Source organism: Pleurodeles waltl, chromosome 7 (assembly GCF_031143425.1).
Source record: "Pleurodeles waltl isolate 20211129_DDA chromosome 7, aPleWal1.hap1.20221129, whole genome shotgun sequence".
NCBI lineage: Eukaryota > Metazoa > Chordata > Amphibia > Caudata > Salamandridae > Pleurodeles > Pleurodeles waltl.
Genome location: NC_090446.1, coordinates 497,389,119 through 497,415,016, shown reverse-complemented (window position 1 = coordinate 497,415,016; position 25,898 = coordinate 497,389,119). Strand labels below are relative to the sequence as shown.

General features: G+C 45.7%; 1 protein-coding gene across 10 annotated transcripts in view; it reads right to left on the bottom strand.

Moving 5' to 3' along the window:
- SETD1A (SET domain containing 1A, histone lysine methyltransferase) overlaps nt 1-25,898 on the bottom strand; it is a 905,198-nt gene that overhangs the window by 68,023 nt on the left and 811,277 nt on the right. For all 10 annotated transcript variants that reach the window (XM_069244167.1, XM_069244168.1, XM_069244163.1 and 7 more), the window contains one exon: nt 8,173-8,292. In XM_069244167.1, coding sequence (XP_069100268.1) covers nt 8,173-8,292 — 120 coding nt within the window. The remainder of the gene's footprint in view (nt 1-8,172; nt 8,293-25,898) is intronic.

The following is a 25,898-nucleotide window of genomic DNA, read 5'->3' as shown; positions in this document are numbered from 1 at the left end:
TGGAGGAGAAGAAACTGCAGGTGAAACTGTCACACCGGGGCAAACAGACCCAAGAAGTGTGCTGGATTTATTTGAATTAGTCAAGGGCAGCGTAGGCTTTCTTAAGAGAGCTGTCAAAAGGCATATACATTAAGGAGGACTAGACATCTCCAAAAATGCATGTAGATCGCTTCCAGGCCTGTCTTCAGAATTCCAAAGTGTTCCTATTGCCCTACCTAGGCAGTCAGTAGTCTCAAGTCCATATTTTATGGCTAATTTGGCAGGATTGCAACAGGCTTGAATGGCCAGTGTGAGAAAAGATCTGATGCCTTCAAAAACACCAGGTAAGACCTGTACCAGTGCAAGCCTGGTTGATGAAAAGATGCATTTGCCAAAGGTCTCAATGCACTTTGTCTCGCAGTCCAGGAGACTAGTGGGGAATGTATTAGAGTTGATGCTACTGGTGGATGTCTGCACCACTAAGCTTTCAGTCAGATGCTGGGTTAGAAAGGTGGGTCACCTGTAGCAGGGTGATGGCACTAGGCTATATGCCAACTAACAGGAGGTCCAGAGCTTTGTGGGTTCAGAGGGGCCAACTGGTGCCAAGGCAGGGTCCCACAAAAGTGGTCCAAGTTGCTGGTCCCCACAGTTCCTTGGGGCACGAAGGAACATCAGAGGGAGGCAGTACAGTGAAAAAAAATATGCTGCATGGCTTCATTAAATTCTTTCATCTGCGGTGAAGTTGCCAAAAGGCCTGGAAGGCTGGGTTGCATCATGACAAGGCTCTGAATCACTTCCTGAAGATCGTTTTCCAAAGAATGACGTGAAGGCACATTTAGGCCTCGCACCTTCCCTGGAGTTCGAGAGTGGCGGAAAGGGGTCGCGCCCCTCTAGGAATTCTTAGGTTTCTTCCTAGGCTTACCCAAGGACTTCAATGGCAGAACTTCTCCATAAAAATGCCTCTAATTTGAGAACTGCCCATCATACGAGAGATCACTGAGGGCAGAAAGCTACACTGCTTCTGTACAGTGGCTTGGACAGAACCCAGCCTACAATGGATGAAGAAAGTTGGATGAATAAAGGAACCTGTGTGGCGAAGCACTATACTGCCCGCTTAGTACCTCTATTTTATAAGGCACATTTTAACTTGGCATTTCTTTCCTGATGGTGACCTCTTACGTGACTTTTCACTCATGCAATAATGTACTGGGAATTCACTGTACATGCAGCTTGTTTCTTGTAAGCACTTCTGCCTTCTAGTCTGTACACTGCATCCATGGCTAGACATACAGAATACAAGGCCCAAGTATTGTAATTCCCCTTAGAGACAGCTCCTTCCTTGCAGCCATATTACATTGGCCCCACAACTCTGACAAAGCGCGACATTAACAGTGCTTGTATTATAAAAACAAAATGATTACTTACTGGTAGGAGTCATTTTGTAGCTTGAAGAAGTTTCTGGATTCACATGTTGTGCATTATCCGGCCATCTAGTGGCTGGGTCCGGAATTTCTTGTATTTAGTAGTAGTTGTCCTTTGTTGTCGCTGACGACTTCCATCCCTTTTACCTGCATTGCCTCATCTTCTGGAGAGGCAGATGGTCGCCTGTGAATCCAGAAAAATCTTCCAGCTGTTAAACGACTCCTCCCGGAAAGTCGTTTTGCAGCATGAATCTTTTCTGAATCCACATGCTCTGTATTGATTTCATAACAGTTTTCTTCATTGTGGTGGGTGGGTTAAAAAAGAGGTAGAACTTGTAAACAGATGTTTTAATACTCTTTGTACGAGCATGTACTGGTCTATTAATTTTTACATCAATGCAATATCATATTGGGAACATGTGCACTGAACCATATGGCCGCCATACAAATATCACTCAACGATGCGTTTGCTAAAAAGGTGATTGTTACATCCTTTTTCCATGTGGAGTGTGCTCTTGGCTTTCCTTCTAGTTGGATGCCAGAATTCTTGTGACGTATCTCAATAGCCTGTGTTATCCATCTTACAAGGATACCCTGCATAACAGGGTCTCCGGTACGGTTGTTGGCAAAGGAGACAAAAAATGGTTTCCCTTTTCTGATGTTCCTTGGTTGTTTCCATGTAGTACATTATTGCTATGCGTGCATCCAGAGTATGCAGAGCTTTCTCTGCTTGAGTTTTTGGGTTTTTGGTATCCAGATAGACTGATTTAAGTGAAAATGTGGGCTGACCTTAAGCAGGAATTGTGAATTAGGTCTCAGGACTACTTTATCCTTTTGTATCTGAATATATGGCTCTTTCATACCCTGCAGGTCACTTACTGGGTATAACAATGCTATTGCAATTAGGAAGGTTGTTTTATTGTTATGAATTTTAAACTTTCCTTAAATATTGGCTCGAATGGTTCCTTCATTAGTTGTGTGAGTACATCATTGAGATTCCATATAGGTGTTGCTGCACTCCTGGGGGGTAGTATTCTTTTGCCCCCCTCCAGAAATATTTTGATCACTGGGGTTGTGAATAGGCTTCTTCATATGTAGCCTGTATCTACTACTGCTGCAAGGTGTACTTTCACTGAAGCATAAGTTAGTCCCTCTTCCATCAAACGTATTAGATATCTAATCACTGTAGTTTCTTCTGTTTTGAATAGTAGTAAATCACCATCCTGTCACAGGGAAAGACTTTCTCCTGATTTGTGTCCATTTTTGCTCTTGAGAAAAGTTTCTGTTCGGGTTTTGCAATGAATTTTCCATGTTTATTGTGAATTCCAATCTGTGCAATTTTGTCATTACTGTCTTTATGTACTCCTGGCACTTCTGTTTTGTTTTCGTTCTTACCATCCATTAGTCTAAGTATGGGTAGACATGTATTACTTTCCTTCTCAAATGCGCCACAACTACTGCTAGGCACTTTGACTACTGTTTATCTGATTTTATGCCAAAGGGTAGTACTTTGAACTGGTAATGTTTTTTGCTTATAATGAAGCGCAGGAATTTCTTGTGCTTTCGGTTCATTGGAATGTGAAAATATGTATCCTGTAGATCTATGGTTGTTATGAAATCCCCCTGTTGGATTTGAGGGATAGCCTCTTGTAAAGCTGTCATTTTGAATTTTTGAATCTTTATGAATTTGTTTTGAAAACATTAATCTAGAATAGGTCGCACTGTTGTGTCTGGTTTTAGAACCAGCATGTTTGCTGAGCAGACTCCCTAATTATTTCTTCTGCTTCTTATTTTTCCAACAGCTCCTTCACTTCTTTTTGTAATGGTTTATTACACTGAGTACCCACTTGTCTGATGTTATCTCCCTCCAATCCTGGAAGATGTTTCCAATCCCTCCCTCCCCCCATTAATGTTGTATGCGGGCGAGTGTTCCAATTTAAACAGTCACTTTGATGGTGTTGCTGCCCCTCTTAATGGGAGACGTCTTTCTCAAGCTAGCCTCTGAAAGGACTGTTAGTGGTCTCTGAAATTGCAACTGCCTGTGTTTAACTTGTGCTCTAGAAGCCTTGTTGTGGTTTCCCACCTTAGAAAACTCCTCGCCCAGTAGGTCTCCTAATTGATGGTCTTTCCCCTTCTTGGCTGACCTCTGAATTGTAGTGCCCCCATAGATCTTGATATGCCTTTATCCTTTTTAATTTCTTGCAGTGTGTCTGCAGCCTTGCCAAACAAATGCTTCCCATCAAAGGGGCTGTTGAAAATATTGTCCTGTATTTCACTGTGCAGCCTGATATCCGTAGCCATGCAGGACATCTTAAGGTTGTTCCCATCACCACATTGTCTTGCTGGCGTGTTTGCTGTATCTATCTCCAACTTTAGGCAATTGTTGGCAACGCCTCTCCCTTCTGTCACTAATGTCTTTGCCATTTTTTGGTACTGTTCAGTTAGGTGCTTCATATGATCGGCCATCTCTTCCCACGTCTGATGGGCATAACTGTTGAGTAATGCATTTGATTTTGCTACCCTGCACTGAGTAGCACCTCCTCTTTCAAATGTTCTCCCTACCATGTCAATTCTTTAACTCTCTCTGTCTGCAGGGGGCGGGGAGCGGGGGAGGGGGAAATGTGGGTAGGGGCAGAGGTGGTAGGGATATTGGCCCTCTTGTAGGCAGTGGACACCATTACTGAATTCAGTCACTATGTTTCCTTGCATGTATGCTGGGTCCCTGGAGGTGTGTTTATATTGTTTCTCCACTCTTGGAGTTACTGGTCGCTAGCTCCTTAAACGTCTTTCTCCCCAGTCCATATTGCTTGATAGCATAGGAAGGTAATGTACTTTGTTCTATGATGGTACCAGGGTTTGAAGCAAAAAAAAATAAAAAATACACTTTCGCTTTTTACTCTTCTATCAGGCCCCATACCTATCAGCTGCTTTCTTCACCCATTGATTATACACTTGTAGATCATCAGGAGGTGATGGTCTCGACAGGTATGTGTCAATGGCTTCTTCAGGAAAATCTGTCTCAAGGTTTTACAATTGATCTTTAACTCCTTCATAATCTTTGACCTCTTGATATGTACTCTGCACCTCTGTCTCCTCTTCCTCATAGAGGATCTCTTGTTCTTACCCCTCATGAGGCTCAGGTGTAAGGGGTCGTATGAGTTCCCCTTTATTTGTCCTCTCTCTTTACTCTTCCATCAAAGGCTTTGACAGAATCCTAAAAGCCTGCATTGCGGCGTCGAACTCCTTTTTTGGGTAGACTGGCCGACATTTCAGCTTTGAGCTTTTTCTTGCGCTCCACTTCGAGTGCATGTTCTTCGATGTCAAAAGTTACTAGAGTTCTATTTTTCAACGTCAAGGCTTTGGCTGCTGTTATAGCTGCCATCTTATTTTCTTTGTCTCGACTTTGTTCTTCCTTCAAAGTCAAAGTTTTTTCGGCACTTCTACCACCCATGGTATCCTTCGAAAGGGACTCAAGGGGTTCTGTGTGCTTTGTCTTGCCTTCGGTGACAAGATCTTTGACGTCGAGGCTGACTTTGTCTTTGGAGAGCCTGTTTTCAAAATGACCACCAGCATCTTTTATTGGTGCCACCTGCTAGTGTTATGCTTTCTCCTTCGGTCTTTCATTTTTCCACATCCATTATGTCTTTTTCAAAGTCAAATTCGTCACGTTCCGCTTCCTTGACAGAGTTATCTTCTTCCTCACTTGACAGCCCCAATTCTCAGAGTCAAGTAGTATCCTTCTGGCCCTGCATAGCGTAGTGTGCACTCCTCTGCTTGTCTCGAGTCTTCAGCGTCTTTGCCTTGAAATCAGCTCAGGCCTCACAGGAATGCAAATTTTGGTCCATAGGCAGACGAAGGTTGCACACCTTGTGGCTTTCTCTCCATGAAAACCTGTTGTGGCACGGTGGGCAGAAACAGAAAAGTGTGTTCTCCATCTCCAGTCAAACAGGGAGCCCCCTGTCTGAGCTTTCTCTGTCCTTTCATATATAGAAGGAAAATCCACCTACTTGGTGTTGATGATAGGATCTTTCCCACTGTAGGTCTTTAACCTTTTTCTCTCTAATCCTTTGACAAAGAACTCTTACTTCCTCGCTCTGGGACTGTGTGGTCAAGGTGGAGAGTGGGAGCAATGCTGATACAGCCGATGGCTGAGAAAAATAATCTAGCAATTCTGTTGGTGATCATGAGAGCCCACAACCAGAGGAGTCACCGAGACGTCAAAACTTTAAAGACTTCTTCAAGGAAAGACGTGCTGCAACAGCCCGAGCCCAGCAGTGGATGGAAAGTGTGCAGAGCACCTGTATCTACAGTCACACATGCTACAAACTTATTTTTCCACATGGCCTCTCTCTGCTTGGTTTGCAGTAAATAGTCTGGGTTTAAGAAGTCATATCCAGAAAAGTAGTTTTGTGAAAAATAGAATAAAATATAACCATATAAATCAGAGTTTTTTTGGGGGTGGGGGAGTGGATCTAAAAGGAGCAGCACAGTTGAGTGGGTGGGTGTGACCCAGGAATACACTTACCTTTACACTAAAAAAAAAAAAAGAGCAAAAATAATAGAAAAACAACACTTATCACAGCATGTTAAGAACTGCAGCAGGTAAACCTTTAGGACACTACTTTATTACCTTGACAAGTTCAAGTCAACTTTTATGTTTAATTAAAACAACATTATTACACACACTAGTTTGCTTCCACCCTGGTCAAGAGGAGGGGTAGATAAGGAGTAGGACAAAGCCTGCACTATGTAGCCATCAGGGGAGGATAAGCTTCCTGGTGCTAGACGATGGTGACAGGCAACCTGATAGTTCATCGCAGGGGAGTAAGATGGTTTGTTCTCCATTAGACTATCATTAAAAGAATGCAATAGCTTTGAACCTTAAAAGGCTGGATGGAGAATCTCCATAAGGAGATTAGCCTTATTTCCTTTCTTGAAAACACTGAATTTTAAGAGCTTTTGGTGCCTTTTTTTTTTTTAGGACTGCTGTGAAAGAGGAGGCCATCTTCCCCACCGAAGGCTCTGAACAGCACTCAAGCTCCACATCTGGTGTATCAAATTCACTACCATTTTGAAGGGCAAGATAGTTCTCAGCTTCTGCCAGAGTAGGAGGGATCAAATTAGCAGCCTCACTACTTTCATTATTGTCACAATCAACAATATGTGGCATTTGTATATGGTCTAAGGCTGAACCAAAAATATCACTGCTCCTGTTGAAAGACTCTCCAAGGCAAAGGCCTGTAACTGAGATCCCTCCCTGTGCTGGGAATCCTCTACCATCCTCTGTACGTGCCCCACAGTGTGCATGAGGATGGGCTTAATCTTCAGAAGGGGACCCAAAGCTGGTAATGACATCAGATAATACCAGCATGGACAGCGGTAGAGGTACCACGGGGGAAGCCGTCGGCAGTAAGGTGGCAACAGCCAGAATTATGTCCGAGGTATGACGTCAGGGATCAAATGGAACAAATAAAACATCTGCCAGAAAAAGTCCTGCCTGGAGGCTTTGATGATTCTGTGACGGAAAAAGGCATGCCAAGAGAAACCAAAGAGGGCAGAACACTACCAACAAGGCTTAAGTAAAGGACCTAACTTTCACTTGGTCGGTGCCCGGAACCGGAACTCCTGGTATACTAAAAGCAATTCCAGGCCATGTGTTCTGGCTGGAAGTGGCACCAGATCTGGTGCTGGCAAAGCTTGACTCGGGGAAACAATGCTGTACATTTGGAGACCTACTCCCAAAGCATAATCAATGCATGTATGCTGAAGAATCCCTCTTATAGCGCTTTGCATGTTTTTTGTCTTATCCCTCAATCATGCATGCTTTTTATGACTTCCTTGTTAAGGGTGTGGACCTGGACTAAGACTGGCAAAGAGCCAATGGTGGTTGCTCACCTGCACCTTTATCCTTCTGCTCCTTAATGGATTTGCAGTGTACAAGGCAGCACTTGTTGCATGACTTCAAGTTGTGCTTTGTCCCCAAATACCACAGGCATCCTTTGTGGGGGCCCAAAAAGAACATTTGCACATGAAATGAGCTACAAGATTTGAAAATGGACTTTTTTTTTTTTACGGTGAAATTGTCCATGCATACTGCAATAAATAAGAATTTTTGGGATTTTTTCTCTCCATTATGATGTACTCTAGATCTACATTGATAGATATAGAAAAAAAGGAAAATGACATCAGGACGGTGTCTATATGTATTTCATGATGTCATATTCAGGGGGGGGCCCTGGAGTCAAGTTGGAGCCAATCACCACAGGACAGCGGTTTCAAAGTTTCTGCATCCGGTCTGAGGCCTGAAGGAGATGCAGACCAGATGGAGTTACAATTCATGTATAATTCTCTAACTCATGATAATAGCGGACAAATGGAAAACAAGTTAATTTGGCCAATACGCTTCTCAAAGTGACGTGATCAGTCTGCTCTTGCTTGATCAACTAATGGTGCAGTTCATTTGGCAAGAAATGGTGAGGCAGGAGGCAAGAGACAGAATGGCGCAAACAAAATACTGTCTACAAGAATTTGAATGACACTGGCAATAATTCATACATGTTCATGCAGAGTTATCTTACGGATATGTGACAAAATGGAAAATGCTGGGCTTTGTGTGCCTGAGAACGTAGGACACCAACATTAAGGGCTAGCGTGAGGCCTAGGTGAACTACTTACAGATATGCTGTTTGAAAGAAAGTTAAGTCTTCTGAGACAACTGCAGGTCTGATAAGCTATATTTACTCTATAATTTTCTAGGCCGAAAGAGTTGTACCTGTCGGATATTTTGTCCCACATACTCGATCACCATCTCATCAGCTGCAATGGGCTCCATGGCAAAGAGACCCCACTCATGGATACGACTGCGACCAAATCGTAGCTTCTTCTTACGGAACTGGAGAGAAATTAACAGAAATCACATTTAAAAACATTAACTGGTAGAAGGTGAATGCTGTAAAGAATAATTGTTCAATGGTTATTTGTATTCTTCAAATGTGAATCCTTGTGTGGTAGTACTAAGACTTCAAATCAAGCTTCTTAGAGCAAGCATAAGAAACAATACAAAAACTGCACTCAATCGTTAGAGAAAAGCAACGGAAACTCGCCTTCGCAAAGAGAACAGGTACATGACAGCCCATGACCATAAAATTGCCTCCACCTCAGTGGCAGTCTCTCTGCTATAGCAGAGGAGCATCGCCCCGCTGGTGAAAGCGGAAAAATAAAGTAATAATAAAAGTATTTATCAAGATTTGGAACTTGATGAGGTCCACATAATCCAACCAATATAATTCTTAATATCATAAACATACTTGAAAAAATCATCAAATTCACCAACACCCACTATAAAACGTCATAAATAAATAATACATAAAATCAACCATCCATCAATTATCCAATAGCCCATAAATATCCCCTATTAAACTCCTAACTAAACATTGGAACGGTCCTAGTCCTAAATAAAATGGATACAAGGGGCTTAAAACAATTAAAATACAACATAAAAGATAGTATATTATACACTCTGCCATAATCTTCCCATAATAAACACCCCCTAAAAAAAATAACACACCATAAATGTAAACAAAAATTCCCCGACTCCCCAGCAGCAATCAAGAGACCATTGATATAAATTCATAAATCCCTCAAAAAATGTAAACGTTTTTGGGAAAATTACAGAAATCTTGGGAAAAAGGAGAAACTCCAGTGCCATCTAAACAGATGTTACCCTATTCTGTAAAAGCATTGGGCGTAAATAAAGGCGTCGATGAGGCAGAAGAGCAGGACAGGCAGAGTACATGATTAAGATCTTGACATTCAAAGTCACAGAAATTACACCATTTCTCCATTCGAGGACCAATTCGCAACTAAATCATTCAGTGGAAGCAAATACATTTGGAATAAAACCATAGAACTGTGGCGGCTATGGTCCAAATCAAATACTTCTGAGCTACCTTTGGAGCACCCTGCCCGTTCATCACCTGTAACCTTTGTTGTCTCTTACAGTGCGCGAAATCTCTCTGCTGACTGAAAGAACTAGTAATACTTTTAAAGAAAAATGTCATTTCTAAATGGGAAAGGGAGGCCATAATCTTTCCCTGCAGGTGTACGTATCTCAAGGCCAGGGCAAAATCTCAAGAGTAAATATTTTCCAACCTCAAACAGTAAGGTCTCTCAGTTCATGAGGCTTCGCATAGATTCCTTCTTGCTATACTTCAACTGGTAGCCCCCACCGAATAACCTTGGGCAGTCCTTTTACATAGGATCTAGTCAGTCCGAATTCAAGCCTGATTGCTGGTGTCGGAACAAATGAATTAAAACTGCATATCTTACGTAGTACTTGACCCTCCATTTGCTCTAGAAAGCCCAATCTATCCCGATTAACCGATTCTATGGCGTACAATAAGGTTGGTGGGACTTTCACATTAAAAACAGAGCAAATGCAAAAAATGCCTTTGCCCCATTGCTTTATAAAAGGCACCTAGACCATTAGCATGTGACGAAGCCTTGAGTGAGCAATTGTCAATATGGGCCTTATAACAGTATGCTACCTGAAACCACTTTCCCTAGATAAGGATATGATTTTACTCTTTCCGCACCTAAGCCCCAAGCAAAACTGTAGCGCTTCCTAAACTTTCTATTTTTCAATATTAAAATCTAACTCTTCAAAACATTAATTTTCAAAAAATGCGAAGATGTATACTGTTGGAGGGACAACAACCTTTTTTTTCAACTAAAAGGTGTTAAATCCATAAGTACAACATCATCAGCATACATCAACAAGCATTTACAATGCATCGGGTCTCGCGTTTGCTCATGTTAGAGCTGATCGCGATGTAAACTCCTAACCCGACTTTTCACCTATCGAGCCAAAGTGCATTTATGTACATAACCCGAAAAAGTGAAATTAACTATGTAAAGCGCTCGACTTCTGCCAAGCGAGATCACACTCGTAAATTAGAGAAAAAGAAGTCCACAAGCCCGATGGAAAACAGCGAGCCTCGCATGTTTTCTGTACTTGGTCGCTGCGCTGGAGGAGGGCTAGCCACCGGAAAAGGCATGACATATGCGTGCCTTGGACTAATGAAAGCAAGCAGATTTTATTAGGGAAGCCCACCAACCAATAAAAAACACTGACGTGAAGTTGACAGGGCTCCGAGCCCTTTTCTAAATACAAAAGAGTCTCGCTGCGAAACGCATGCGCGAGCGCATGCAACGCAGGCTCGACCCTAAAAAGGCAAAAGGAGACCTCCTATCTTTGGAGCATCTCCACTGCTGGCTGCCAAGCTGCAGGAGAGATCAGAAACACACGGAGAAAAAAGTAACGGGCTAATAGGCACCCTTGTGTCAGCCAGTTTTGTGTTGGAACCGTCTCAGATAGACCACAGTCAAATCCTAACAGCACATGCACCATGTAGCATAATACAGAGCAATTATTAATGAAAGAAGGGTGTCTGGAATGCCTTATTTCTGCAGTTTGTTTTCCAGAGCAATGGGCGATCCACCCCTATCGAAGACAGGAGAAAAATCAATGAATGCCACAAAGACATTAAACCCCTAATCACTGTATATTTTTCACCATTAAGTTTCAGCATACAGATATTATCCAACGACCAATGTTTTTTTCTAAAACCGGTCTGCTCCAAAGGGAGAATACTTCCTTCCGCCACCCAATCTGTAAGATGCTCCACTAAACACTGAGAGCAGACTTTCCCAATTGCCTCTAATAGCACAATATGTCTGTAGTTACCAGGACGATGTCGCTGACCTTTTTTTATAAAGCAGGATTAATATAGTACCAGACAAAGAAGCGGGAGTAACCCAATATTGATACTAATAGGAAAAGAGAGGGTACAAGATGGGCCATAACACAGGCTCCTTTTAATTGGGATTTTATCTGGGCCCATGGCCCCTGATGATCTCAATCTCTTAATGAACCCTATAATCTCACTTGTAGAGAGTGCAAAACCACTAGTTAGAAAAGTGGTGACAACCAGTTGGAACCAATGTTAGCAGATACAAGGTATACCCTCCATACCTATGAGACGCTGCAGATTCACATGCTGTGCATTATCCTGCTATCTAGTGTTGGGCTTGGAGTGTTACAAGTTGTTTTTCTTCGAAGAAGTCTTTTCAAGTCACGAGACCGAGGGACTCCTCCCTTTCGGCTCCATTGCGCATGGGCGTCGACTCCATCTTAGATTGTTTTCTTTCCGCCATCGGGTTCGGACGTGTTCCTTTTCGCTCCGTATTTCGAATCGGGCAAGTTAGATAATCATGGAAATATCGACGGTATTGTTCGCGCTCGGTACCGGTTTAGTGTTAGGACATCGACACCGATAGAAGAAGCGCTCTGGCGGCCCTTCGGGGCTTTCACTCTTCAGCGGGGCCTGGTCGGCCCGACAGCATCCATTGTCGAAACTCATGGACCGGATCCCCTTCCGCTTCTGCCTGAATTGACATGCCAAGTATCCTTATACAGACCAACACTTGGTCTGTAACCTGTGTCTATCACCGGAACACAGGGAGGATACCTGCGAGGCCTGCCATGCATTTTGATCGAAAAAGACCCTACGCGATCGAAGAGCTAGAAGACTTCAGATGGCATCGACACCGGCCGAACAGATCGGCGTCGAGAGAGAATCGCCATACAAGAATCGGACGACTCCGAAAGTGCGCAGCAAAAAACTGCGAGTACAACTGCCCCGGCCAAGACTCACTCCAAATTCATAAAGGCCAAGGGGATGCCACCGCCAACAGGCCATGGCTTAACCTGAAAACACGGTGACCAACCATCGGCACTGAAAAAGGCCTCCCAGCAGCCGAAGACATCCGACTCCGGTCGAGATACCGGCTCCGAACCATCTCGGCACTGAGAGTTCGATACACCCAAAGTAAAAAAGGTTTCCTCAGAGCCGAAAAAGACTTTTCCGAAACCTTCGGTGTTGAAAAAGGCAGCTTCGGAGCCAAAAATAGGCTCCTACACAGAGGAGCACGGACTTTCCACTCAAATGCAAGAGCACAGATTTGAGCAGGAATTAAGTATGGGAGAGCCAGACCATACTCAAAGGAGGCTACACATCCAGAAAGAGACTGGTAAGATTCAAACTCTTCCTCCAATAAAGATAAAAAGAAAGCTAACATTTCAGGAGTCGGAAATGAAGCCAAAAGCAAAGGTGGCAAGAGACACAACACCACCAGCAAGGTTTTCGCCACAGCCTTTTCCACTGCACTCACCACAGCTGTCCCCGGTAGCAACACCCCCAGTGCAGTCACCAACACACACAGGGATGACACAGGATGACTCGGATGCATGGGACTTATATGATGCACAGGTCTACGACAACAGTCCTGATTGTTACCCAACAAGGCCGTCACAACCAGAGGACACCACTGCATATATGCAGGTGTTATCAAGGGCAGCTACTTTCCACAATGTGGCAATGCATGCGGAGCCAATAGAAGATGACTTCTTCTTTAACACCTTGGCATCCACTCACAGCTCTTTTCAAAGTTTGCCAATGCTCCCAGGCATGCTAAAACACGCCAAACAGGTGTTTCAGGACCCAGTGAAAGGCAGAGCTATCACGGCTATGGTGGAGAAGAAATATAAACCTCCCCCAACGGACCCTGTGTTTATAACACAGCAACTGACACCAGATTCGGTAGTCGTGGGAGCGGCCAGAAAAAGGGCGAACTCACAATCATCAGGAGACGCACCACCACCTGACAAGGAAAGTCGGAAGTTCGATGCAAACGGGTGGCAGCACAGGCAGCCAATCAATGGAGGATTGCCAATTCACAGGCTCTACTGGCTCGCTACGACAGGGCACACTGGGACGAGATGCAATGAAAATGTCACTTACCCAGTGTACATCTGTTCGTGGCATCAGTCGCTGAAGATTCACATGTTGTGCATAGCCCGCCATCTGGTATTGGGTCGGAGTGTTACAAGTTGTTTTTCTTCGAAGAAGTCTTTCGAGTCACGGGACCGAGGGACTCCTCCTCTTTGTCTCCATTGCGCATGAGCGTCGACTCCATCTTCGATTGTTTTCTTTCCGCCATCGGGTTCGGACGTGTTCCTTTCGCTCCGGGTTTCGGAACGGAAAGTTAGCTAAATATCGGAAAAATTACGTCGGTATTGTTGCGTTCGGGATCGGCTTAGTTAGAATCGACACCGAATCGAAGAGTGAAGAGCTCCGGTACCCTTCGGGGTAGTTTTCGATCCCCCGTCGGGGCCTGGTCGGCCCGACCGCGTGTAAAACAACGCTGATGGAACGGACCCCGTTCCGTTTCTGTCCTAAATGCCACAACAAATACCCGTATACAGACCAACATTTTGTCTGTAACCTGTGCCTGTCGCCTGAGCACAGTGAAGAGACTTGCGAGGCTTGTCGTGCGTTCCGGCCCCGAAAAACACTCCGTGACCGTCGAGCCAGAAGACTGCAGATGGCGTCCACGCTGACAGCTCACCGAGAGTTCGAGGAACAAGAGTAAGAAGAAACCTTCTCGATCCATGAATCGGACTCCGAGGAATTCGACGACCAAAAAACTGTGAGTAAGACTGCCACCAGGCCATGGCTCGACCCATAAATTCGGTGACCGACCATCGGCACCGAAAAAGGCCGAAATGGTGCCGAGATCGTCCGACTCCGGTCGAGACACCGGCACGCAGCCTTCTCGGGACCGAGAAAGTGCTGCTGAAAAACATCGACGCAACACCAGATGGCGGGCTATGCACAACATGTGTATCTACAGCGACAGATGCCATCGAACCATATAATACAACACTTGCCCAAGGAACATCAAAAACGTGCCCAACAGGTTGTTGAGGAAGGACAAGCGATTTCCAACAACCAGATAAGGTCTGCACTGGACTCGGCAGACACAGCAGCACGGACAGTGAACACTGCGGTAACCATTCGCAGGCATGCATGGTTACGGAGCTCAGGTTTTAAACTGGAAATCCAGCAAGCTGTGCTCAATATGCCGTTTAACCAAGAACAATTGTTTAGGCCGGAGGTGGTGGACACGGCAATCGAAAAACTAAAAAAAGGATACAGACACGGCTTCTTGTATAAATGGTGTATCAGCCTCTAAGCCTTTCAGAAATGGCAGTTGGTTATTGTCAAGACAATAAACCAGCTGCGTTCTAAGAGATTAGTTTAGGGCCATCACTAGGAACGATTGTTAGCCCTTAACCCTGTTGGATGCCTCAAATTAAGCACATCTGCCACCCATCTTCAACTCTCAACTTCTTCCTCTCTGGACAAGAGTCAATTTACCTCCACCTGTCTGGAGGGAGCAAGGAAGCCCTTCTACCTTCTTTCCCTAAGGAGACCAGCAATTTGCTTTTCCCTTTCAGGAGGCAAAGTAACTGGGGAACTAATTGGAAGGTGAAAGATAACCGGATTAGCGACATGTATAGCAGAGATGTATGAATACGTTTCAAATGCCTTTCCCTCGAGGTTCAGGAAGACATCAATACCACGGCAAGGCGACTTGGCACCATTCAAAAGCACAAGATTAGATATTACTTTTGAATTAAAAATAACCATGGCCCCTCCATACCGCCCATGGCTGATAATCTGTTACAAAGAAAGGTCACTGCTTTGTATCATTGTGATGTCAGGGATTTCAGCAAAGCAACCCAATAAGAAGGACCTATTCACGGTTTCTTGATCAAAAATATTTAAACATTCTAAAGACCTGTAACTGAAGCCTGATCTAAAGGGAGGTATTCCTTACATGCCCCTTCTTGTTTATACCATAAATTGTACTTTCTCCCACTTTATAAACAAACATGTCAGCTTGGGGATTCGAAGAGTACAAGGAGGTCACAGCTGTTTGACCATTAACTACTGCAGAATGGCAATTTTCCCCTTTCACATTTGGCAATAACATTGGTGAAGCCCCAGGAGGCAATACAGATGGAGGAGGACTTAACCTTCCTATTGCCAAGACCCCATCTGCGGCTTTGATATTTTGAGTCAGTCCAGCATTGAGGGGAGAAATTGCAAAAGAATTTACTTCAAAACAGAGCTTTCTTGACTTTCTTTTATAAATTCAACAATTTCTTCCTCTTTGAAGAATCTTGCCCTTTCGCACACCTAATCTTTAATACTTTGTCTATCTTTTCTCGATTGTCTGAGGCCTCCTTACTTCGAAAAATTTGAAAAAACGTTTCCTCCTCTACTATATTTGCCAGGGACCTAATTGGGGGCTGAAACATTTTCTCTCAGATCAGAAAAAACAAATACAAGGAATAAGACAGATCAAGCACAGAAGCATCCTGACTCTCACTCTCCTGTGGCCCACATAAAGGTGGGCCTGCTTGAGAACTGGCATCCTTACAAGAAGACTGGAAAACCTCCACTCCACTATTAACCTTATTAGGAGCACAATTAGAAAGGGAACACTCAATCAAACCTTCATATACTCTAACCACAAAAGTCTGTTTATCCAAAACAAGATATTTAGTAGGCCAGGGCTGCGTCCAAGATTTGATCAGAATTATTTACAGATTTCTCCATCTGAGCCAAAATCGAGATAAAATTATCTCTAAGCACTTAAAAATGTCAGACAAACCACCTTTTTCTTCCAAGGAATTGTGGAAGGTATTTGGGGAAGAGACAAAGTTCCAGCGTATGTGACATCCACAAATTTGCTGAATAACTTCTACTGGGTGTACTACTGAACAGCTGCAACCTAGGTGGGGAACCAAAAGGGGAACCCTTCTTATTTACCACAGCATCTTGCAATGAATTGGATGCTAAGAGAGCAGAGTGGAGCAAATTGTGAACTGTAGCAATATCAATGTCCGGGAGAGGGAAATCTTCAACAAAAGGGGCATGTTAGACCTGGCAGCTTTTTAGCGTGTCTTCCCTGTCTTTTTGCTTGCTGACCTCCTGTTTTTATGGGTTACTGGACTCTGTTTTTGCTGGTTTATTGTCTCTGCACACTTTACCACTGCTGATCAGTGCTAAAGTGCAAGTGCTCTCTAGGTAAATTATACTGTTGATTGGTTTATGCATAATTGGCATATTTGATTTACTGGTAAGTCCCTAGTAAAGTGCACCAGAGGTGCCAAGGACCTGTAAATCAAATGCTACTAGTGGGCCTGCAACACTGATTGTGCCACCCACATAAGTAGCCGTGTAAATATGGCTCAGACCTGTCACTGCATTGTCTGTGCGTGCCGTTTTAAACTGCCAATTCGACCTGGTAAGAGTACCCACTTGCCTGGCCGAAGCCTTCCCTTTTGGTACACGTAAGGGACCCCTAAGGTAGTCCCCCTAGGTAGCCCCACGGGCATGGTGCAGTGTATTTAAAAGGTAGGACATGTACTGGAGTGTTTTACATCTCCTAACAGTGAAATACTGCCAAATTCAGGTTGCACTGTTGCACAGCCCATCTCTCTCATAGGTTAACATTAGGCTGCCTTTAAATAACTTTAAAGCTTAAATTCCCTTTGAGGGAAGATAGAAATATGGAGTTTAGGGCCTCTGAACTCACAATTTAAAAATACATCTTTTAATGAAGTCGGTTTTTAGACGGAGAGTTTGAAAATGCCACTTTTAGAAAGTATGTCTCACTTGCAAATGCTCCTCTATGACAAGGAAAGTAAACAAAATACTTTAAAAACATAGCAAACGTGCACCATAAACTACAGTCAGGCTCCCAAGTTAGAATAGCTATATTCTGCTACTTACAACAGGTTGCAAAAATAGGCTCTGTAGCAACACACTAGGGGACTTCAAACCCAAGTAAACAAATCTACAAAGATTAAAATATTAGAACTGCTTCACAGTCATACAACAAACTCTAGAAAAACTCTGCCTCCATTGCAGTGTACTCATACCTTTTAAATATGGGATCGCTAGTGTATGTTTCCAACCACATCCGCTCAACACATGCGAGTCAGAATCAAACGTTGCTGTCCTTCCCAGTTTAAAAGGTATGTTTTTAAAGTATTTTTTGAACTTTCCTTGTCACATAGGTGGTGGTTTATACTAGTATCCACAGCTGTGTTTTGGTATTTTTGGGGGGTTCAACAGGCGGTACACATGGTGTGATTTAATAGATTGCACGTACTGTTTTTTAATTAATTTTTCTTATGTGTAGGTATTATTTAACAACACTGAGTCCTGACGGACCTCTGACTGCCACTACAGGCCGAAACGTCAACACTATCTGCTCATTTGACATGCTGAATTTAAAGTCCATGATATTGCTTGAACTAGGACTGAAAACCAGGCAATTATTGTGCAGAAATGTGTCATGAGGAGGGTTATAACCCGTTCCTGGATCTGCAGTTGGGATTCAATCTTATGATCTAGAAGTGTTCTATACAGTGTTGTTGTTTATGAAATGGACATTCGTTGGAATTGTTGTACTTTTTTTTTTTTTAAACTTCCTGAATCCTATTGAGTATTATATTGGATTTAATTAATTAAAGACTGGACAACATGTATGCATACTATATCTAAATAATTCCTCTAGGAGCATTTTTAAGTGAGACATTGTCTGTACCTAGTTCCTAGGGGAATACTGGGTTGCTCCTAAGTATGTTCACTTTTAGAAAGTAGGCATTTTCTTCCTCAATCCATTCTGTGACTCTGCCTGTTTGTGGATTCCCCGTTTGGGTCAGTTTGACAGTTGGGCTGTTCACACCTCTCTTCTAGACGTGACATAAAGGGAGATGGTATGTAGCCTGCATATCTTGATGAGCCATTTGAGCTAGAGTGGAGGGAGGTGTGGTCACTTACACCTGAAAGGGCAGTGCCTGCCCTCACACAATGCAGTCTCCAACCCCCTGGTGTGTGTCTGGGCAAGGAATGATCTTGCATACACTTGAGACTCTGAAGTTTGGCAACTTCAAAGGCAGAACAGGGTATAAGAAGAAGACCCAAACCCCCAGACTTTTAGAATCTTTCAGGAATCAAGATTAACCTCTGCCCAGGAGAAGAGCTGAAGGAGTAGTACTGTCCCTTTGCTGTGTTACTTTGCAGGACTGGCCTGCAGTTGCTGCTTCTGAATAAAAAGAGTGCAAAGGGTGAACTTTGCTGTGTGTCCTGCTTGAGAAAGTTCTCCAAGGGCTTGGAGTAGAGCTTGCCTCCTGTTGGAAGTCTCACAGACACCAAGGACTTCAGTTTCCTCGACGTGCAGCACTGGGAACTGTGTGTTTTGTGCTGTTCAAGAGAAGAAACCACTGCTGCGCCGCTAATGATGCCGCTGGCCTGCACCGTGACCTGCAGATGCCACACGGAGACCTGCTTCGCACCGAGACCCTGGCCTCACCGATGCAGTAATCGGGTGACTTCACCAAGCAGCTGCTCGCACCGCGACCTGTGGGCCCCGCACGCCGGCATCACCTGCTTACACCGCATTCTAGGCATCCACGATGACGACGCTCTTGCTAACACCGGCGCCGCTGCCTGCACCGTGGCCTGTGGACACCGCTCATAAGGTACACGAAGCACCGCCCCATCCCGTACTGGAGCCCAGGTCCACTGATGCCAGCATCATCAACTCTAGTGTCGTCACCAGGCATCCTGCCCACAACGTGGCCTGTGGACACCGCTCGTGAGGGTCACGAAGCACCGTCCCGTACCGCTGGCTTGGCTCTACCCACGACAGCGCTTCAGCAACGACGATGATGTAGCCTGCACCGTGACCTGGTGACACTGCACATTTCATCGTCCCGTTTCGCACCGCAACCCCGACCCCATCCACACCAGCGCTCCTGCCTTCATCAGCCTGGAGTTCGATCTTAAATGCTTATGACTTTTAGGGTCTGCCGACCCACGCACCGACTCCGGAACAGAAACCAGCGACACCGCTCTCCGGAGCTCACTGCGAAGATCACGATGCCTTGCAAATCCAAGCTACTGTTTGCAGGTCTTTCCAACACCATAGCTTGCCTGTGACTGGCCTGAACTGTTGGTTTTGTTGATCGCGAAGCTGTGATAGCCCCAGGTGGAGCTATCGACTTCAAGGAACTGCATTTTTTAGTAAATCTTGCAGAATTCATATATCTATTACTGTATGGGGGATTGTTATCGTATTTGGACTCGTCTTATATAGATAAATAATGGCTATTTTTCTAAAACTGGTGTTGTGTCCTTTTGTAGTGTTTTCATTTATTACTGTGTGTTATGTGCAAATGCTTTACACATTGCTTCTGAGATAAGCCTGACAGCTCGTGCCAAGCTACCAAGGGGGTGAGCAGGGGTTATCTGAGTGGATACCTCCCTTATCCTGACTAGATTGAGGGTCCCTACTTGGACAGGGTTCAAACAGACTGCCCACTAAAGAACCCATTTCTAACAGGGCACTTTCCATAGCTGAAGGAATTAACTGGGACATTTCCTCCTTTGTACCATTGGTTCCACTAAATAAAATGGACAAGGTTTCAGTCCCAATATCGAACAGAGGTTTGGTAAATAATTCCTGACAACTCTCCCTCAAGAACCCGTTGTTTGCCCCTACTTCTTTTTTCAAGTAAAAAAGAGAGACTGCATTAAAGCCTTTCACCGCATTCAGGTGCACAGACTTGTTTCTTAGGGGATTAGCTCTGGTCTTTGAACAAGCTCTTGAAAAAAACACAGCTTCCCCAAGCAAAACTTTCTAGCTGTCATAACTTTTCCTCTTGTCGAAAGTCCCTCTTTTAATATGACCCACTAAAGAGGGCTTTTTCTTTGAAAAACAACTTCTGGAAAGAGCATGATTATTCGCCAAAGTATCACACACATTCAGCACCAGGAGGGGACTTTGCAGCATGAGAGGCTTATACAAATTAAATGTTCTTCTCAAAGAACAAGTTACTTACCTTCGGTAACGCATTATCTGGTAGAGACTATATAGCTGCAGATTCCTTACCTAAATTCCCTGGCATCCGCTTTGAATCCAGAATCTTTTGCTGAGCAATACCCTGCGCAGGCCGTCGGGTGGTGTCGTTCAGATCCGTGTGCATCGTCCGGCATCGCGTGGCTTCCTCAGCGTCGTTAGAGCCGTCTGTGACGTCAAGGTGGCCTATAAAGGAACCAACCCGGCGCACGTATGTCAGTTCTTTTATCCACAACACTTCCACACCAGAGCGCAGTCATGGATAGAACCAACATTTGTCTGTGCAAAACTAGGGCCCTCAAAAGGGTAAGCTCTAACCCTATTAGACATATCCGCAGAGTGGGGAGGCATGGGTGGGTGTAAGGAACTTGCAGCTAGATAGAGTCTCTACCAGATAATTAGTTACCGATGGTAAGTAACTTGTTCATCTGATAAAGCTTCTAGCTGCAGATTCCTTATCTTTGAATAAATACCCAAAGCCATAACCTCCTGGCTGGAAGTGGGCTGCGGATACTACTTTGTACACTAAAAAGTCCTGTAGGACTGAATGGGCAAAATACCCATCTCTCCGTACCTGTCTGTCCAGGCAGTAATGTTTTGCAAATGTGTGCAAAGATGCCCACGTTGTCGCCTGAAATATCTCCAGGACTTGTACGCCCCGAGCTAGAGCAGTGGTAGCAGCTTTGCCCCTGGTAGAATGAGCCTGCAAGCCCTCAGGAGGATTCTTCCTATGTAATGCGTAGCATATCTTAATACAGAGAACGACCCAGTGTGAAATGCTTTGCTTCTCCACTGCCCGATCCTTCTTTGCTCCAAAGGACCCCACGAAGAGTTGGTTATCCACCCGGAACTCTTTTGTGCGGTCAAGGTCGAACAACGCTCTTTTTGGGTCCAGTCGATGGAGTCATTCCTCTTCTTTAGAGTTATGCAGTGGAGAAAAGAAGGTGGGCAGGGTGATGTTCTGAGCCAGATGAAATGGGATCACCACCTTGGGGAGGAAAGAGGCACGAGTTCTGAAAACCACCTTGTCTGGATGGATAGTGAGATACGGTGGCTTGGATGACAGGGCTTGCATCTCACTCACCCTCCTGGCAGATGTTATGGCCACTAAGAAGGCTGCCTTGATGGTGAGCAGCCGGAGGGGACAGTTATGCAAAGACTCGAAAGGAGCACACATAAGAAATGTGAGGACAAGATTTAAGTCTCACTGAGGTATAATAAAGGGCCTAGGGGGAAACATATGTACAAGCCCTTTAAGGAATTTATGTACAATGGGAGATTTGAAAAGAGAAGGCTGATCAGGCAGCCGATAAGGTATAAAGATAGCCCTTGGGGGGCCCCAGGGCAGAACCCTGCTGAGCTAGAGAAAGAAGGAAGAGAAGATTATCAGAAAGAGAAGCAGAAAGAGGGACAATGGACCTTTCTGTACAATAATATACAAGGCAGGAGTATACTGTTTCAGTGAAGGGACGCCTGGCTGCCAAAATAACTTTACAGACTTCCGGAGGAAGGTCAAAAGTCATCAACTGCAGCCACTCAATCGCCACGCATGAAGGCACAGAGTTGACAGGTTCGAGTGGAGAACCTTCCCCTGCTGCTGCGATAGAAGATCCTCTCGAAGGGGCACCCTGATTGGAGGATTAATGGTCATTTTGAGTAGTTCAGATACCAGACTCTCTGTGCCCAAACCGGAGCCACTAAGCCGTTCTTGATCTCCTTGAGAACCCTGGCAGAAGTGGTATGGGTGGAAAAGCACATAGGAGGCCTGAATTCCACTTGTGACGAAAAGCGTCACCGAGCGATTGAGGCCCTGGAAACACCAACGCGGAATATACTGCTGACATTGCACGTTCTCTGCGGAGGTGAATAGATCTAACCAAGGCTCTCCCCACCTCTGAGTCCTTGCACCACCTCTGGATGGAGGTACACTTGTGATCCGCTAGGCATCGACGACTGAGTTTGTCCGCCCTGTTGTTCGGAGAACCCCATGACCCCACACCACCCTGCTTGTTGCAGTACCAAATTGTGGTGGTGTTGTCCGTGAACACCTGCACTACCTTCCTTTTCACAACAGGAAAAAATGCTTTAAATGCTATCCAGATCGCCGAAGTTCCAATAGGTTGATATGGAGCCCGGATTCCGCAGAAGACCAGAGGCCCCTAATCTCTGCCTTTCCCAGGAGGCCACCCCATCCCAGAAGAGACGCATCTGTCACTACTGTGAGATCTGGTTGGGGAAGGGAGAGGAGTCTGCCTTTGACCCAATCCAAGTTCACTAACCACCTTCAACAGCCAGTCGTCAAGGTAGGGGGAAGACGGACATCCCTAACCTGCGCATATAAGCTGCCACTACTGCGATCACTTTGGTGAACACCCGAGGGGCACTGTTGAGACCGAAGGGGAGCACAGTAAACTGAAAGTACTTGTGGCCCACCTTGAACTGCAAATAGCGCCTGTAGGCAGGCAGGATGTGAAAATACACATCCTGCAAGTCCAACGCTACCATCCAGTCTCCTTGGGCTAGGGCAGACCAAGAGTGAACATATTGAATTTCTACTTTTTGTGGAAGAGATTGACGTACCTAAAATCCAAGATAGGACGAAGCCCCTTCTTTTTTGGAATCAGAAAGTATCGGGAATAACAACCTCTGCCTACTTCTGACATCGGGACCCTTTCTATGGCTCCCTTGGCAAGAGCTGTAACTTCCTCGCAGAGGAAGATTAAATGATCCTTCATTAGCCATTCTTTAAATGGAGGGTTAGAGGGAGGGAAAGACTGGAAAGGGAGGGAATAGCCCTTCCATATGATCTGCAAGACCCATTTGTCCGATGTTATGGACCGCCAGTGAGGGAGATTAAACTGAATCCTCCCTGCAACTGAACAAGCATGGTATTGCAGAACCATACTAGGTGGGCTTGGGCACTGCGGAAGAGGGGGGTGGGGCTGGGCTGGGTGGTGGCCGACCTCTGGCTAGACCCTCTGGGTCTGAAGGTACCACAACCTCGTCCTTGCACTGGATGCTGTGAAGCCGGAGGATGGTGGCTAACCTGTGTTTGGTGTGGTACCGCGCCCATCCCAAAGCCTCGAAAGGGGAGATAGGAAAACTGCTGGCGAACAGGCGCTGAGAGGCCCAAGGATCAGGCCGTGGCTTGAGAGACCTTAAACCTTTCAAGTGCAGAGTCTGCCTTCTCACCAAAAAGGCGTGAGCCACCGAAAGGCATGTCCATCAAATTTGCCTTGATATCTCCCGAAAAGCCAGTGGTACACAGCCTGGCGTAGCGTCAAAGGGCCACTGTTGAAGAAATCACCCTGCCCAGCAAATCGGTTGTGTCCAAGCCACGCCGGATAGTAAACTTGGCTGCATCTCTCCCATCCTTGACAGCTTGGGTGAGTGTCCCGTACGTCTTCCGGGACCTTTCGCAGCACCTGTGCCACTGTATCCCGTAAGGTATGGGAAAAACGGCCCAATAGGCAAGAGGTGTTTACCGACCTCAATGCCAGGCTGGAGGAAGAAAACATCTTCTGCCCAAGTTGGTCCAGCCTCTTGGATACCCTATCCAGGGGAGCAGAAGGGAAGGCACCATTGGAAGTGGAGTCTTGGACCACCAAACTCTCCGGGGTGGGGCGCTGGGTGAGGAAACTAGGGTCAGTAGGAGCTGGTCAATTGCGGCAGATGATTGTCCAGAGCATCCCCTGTGCTGGGTTTTCGATCACGTCCCCAGTAGGACATCTGTAAAGGCTTCATTGAAGGGTAACTTCGGCTCCGATGTAGCAACCCCTGGCTGAAGCACCTCTGTCAGGAGGTTAGTCCTGACTGGCACCGTAAGTAAGTCTAGGTCCAAGACCTCAGCTGCCCTACGCACCACCATGGCATACAATGCTCCCTCCTACATAGCTACATTAGGAGGTGAGAGCATACAGCATCTGGAGAAGCATCCAGTACACTGGCTTGCCCTAGATCCTACCAGTCCTGCACCAAACTATACTCTAAAGGGTCCTCAGACCCCTCCCACTCCTCACCTGAACATGGCTGTTCATAATAAGCCTCAGTACTTACCTGGGCCTAATCGGTGCCATCCAAATTGGAATCTGCATCATACTACGCCGTTCCGGCTCATCAGGAATGAGGACGGAGCTTCCATCACCAGTGGGCATCTGTGGAGGAGGGAGCATCAACGTCGGGCCCAGTGCCGAAGGTGGCAGACTGTGATAAACCAGCGCCGGCGCAGAAGGAAAAGAACTGACTTACCATGCCGGGATGGTGCCTTTATAGGCGACCGTGATGTCAGACAGCTCCGACAACACTGACAAAGCCATACGGAGCAGTACGACGCAAGAGGATCTGAACGACACCACCCAACGGCGTGTGCAGGGTATTGGTCAGCAAAAAGATTCCGGATTCAAAGCAGACGCCAGGTAATTCAAAAGGTAAGTAATCTGCAGCTAGAAGATACCATCAAATACGGGGAATTAAATTCTTCTGCCGAAAAATGCAGGAAGCTACAATTCAGTCAGTAGAGAGGGAAAATAGCAAATGGAGCCTGCCATGGGATCAACTGCACTGGCCTACTCTCTGCCGCGTACGCTCAACACGGCTAAAGCCACTGCTCCGAGCCTTGCTCTCACTCGAACATCACTCGCTCTCACTGTAGCATATCTCCAAATGCTCCGGGTGCTAACTGCTATCTGCCGCTTTGTTCAGATAGCTTGAGTGTCTTGCATCCTCCACACAACTGCTACTTCTTCGCTGCTACGTCACTACTTACCAGGATTCCAGCGGTTCTCAGTTGCTGGAGGTTTAAGCAGCTCCTTAGGCCCTTGCGTTCTCCTTTCTGTGCCTTCTGATGTTTTTGAGGCCTTACTCGCATTTGCGCTGGCTCACCGCAGCCGTTGGGAAGGACTCTGTTACAACTCTAGGCTGGAAGCTGGGTGTGCATAGTTGGCTCGGGCAGCCTCAGGCCATTTAATTCAAACCGGCCAACACTTGAGTTTAACAGGCCCTGAAGCCTGCGCTCCCAGCCCCTGCTCTTAGGGCAAAGCAAGACGGTCGGGCAGGGGTAAGAGACAGTGAGAAACTGCCTCCTTCCAGCTCAGATTCAGGCTTCTAAGCTCTGGCTCCGATCCCAGCCCCGGTGTCAGCAGCATGCAGCGTGTGGTATACGACATGCAGCGACTTCTGACACCTCCCCTTCAGCAGTTTACCATCTCTATAATATCATTTTATTTTCCCACTAATTTAGGGCAGGGCCAGCATCCTCCATGTCTGCAGGTGGAGGAGTGGTATGTGCACTTTTAAGTGTGCATGTCAGTTTGGCTGGCCGTCCAAACTGACAATCGCACTTAGAACTCTTCAAAAGGCAGAGACCAAGCGCAATCTCTCACTCCCTTCCTTAGCTGCATTTCAGCTCGCTTAGGCCAATCCTGGCGCTTCTCTCATGCTAGGTAACAGCGTGAGAGAAGTGTCGGGATTGGGTGGGGAGGGGAAGAAGAAGGCGAGAATGACTGAGGCGGCGAAACACCAAGGTGACGGGTACGTTATTTATTATTATTTTTTTTTTTTATTATTGCTCCCTCCGGCCCCCCAGCCGCCCCACCCCTTCCTAGCAGCAGCCACTACTGCTTCCCATCCCCAAACACATCCACAGGCAACCGATAT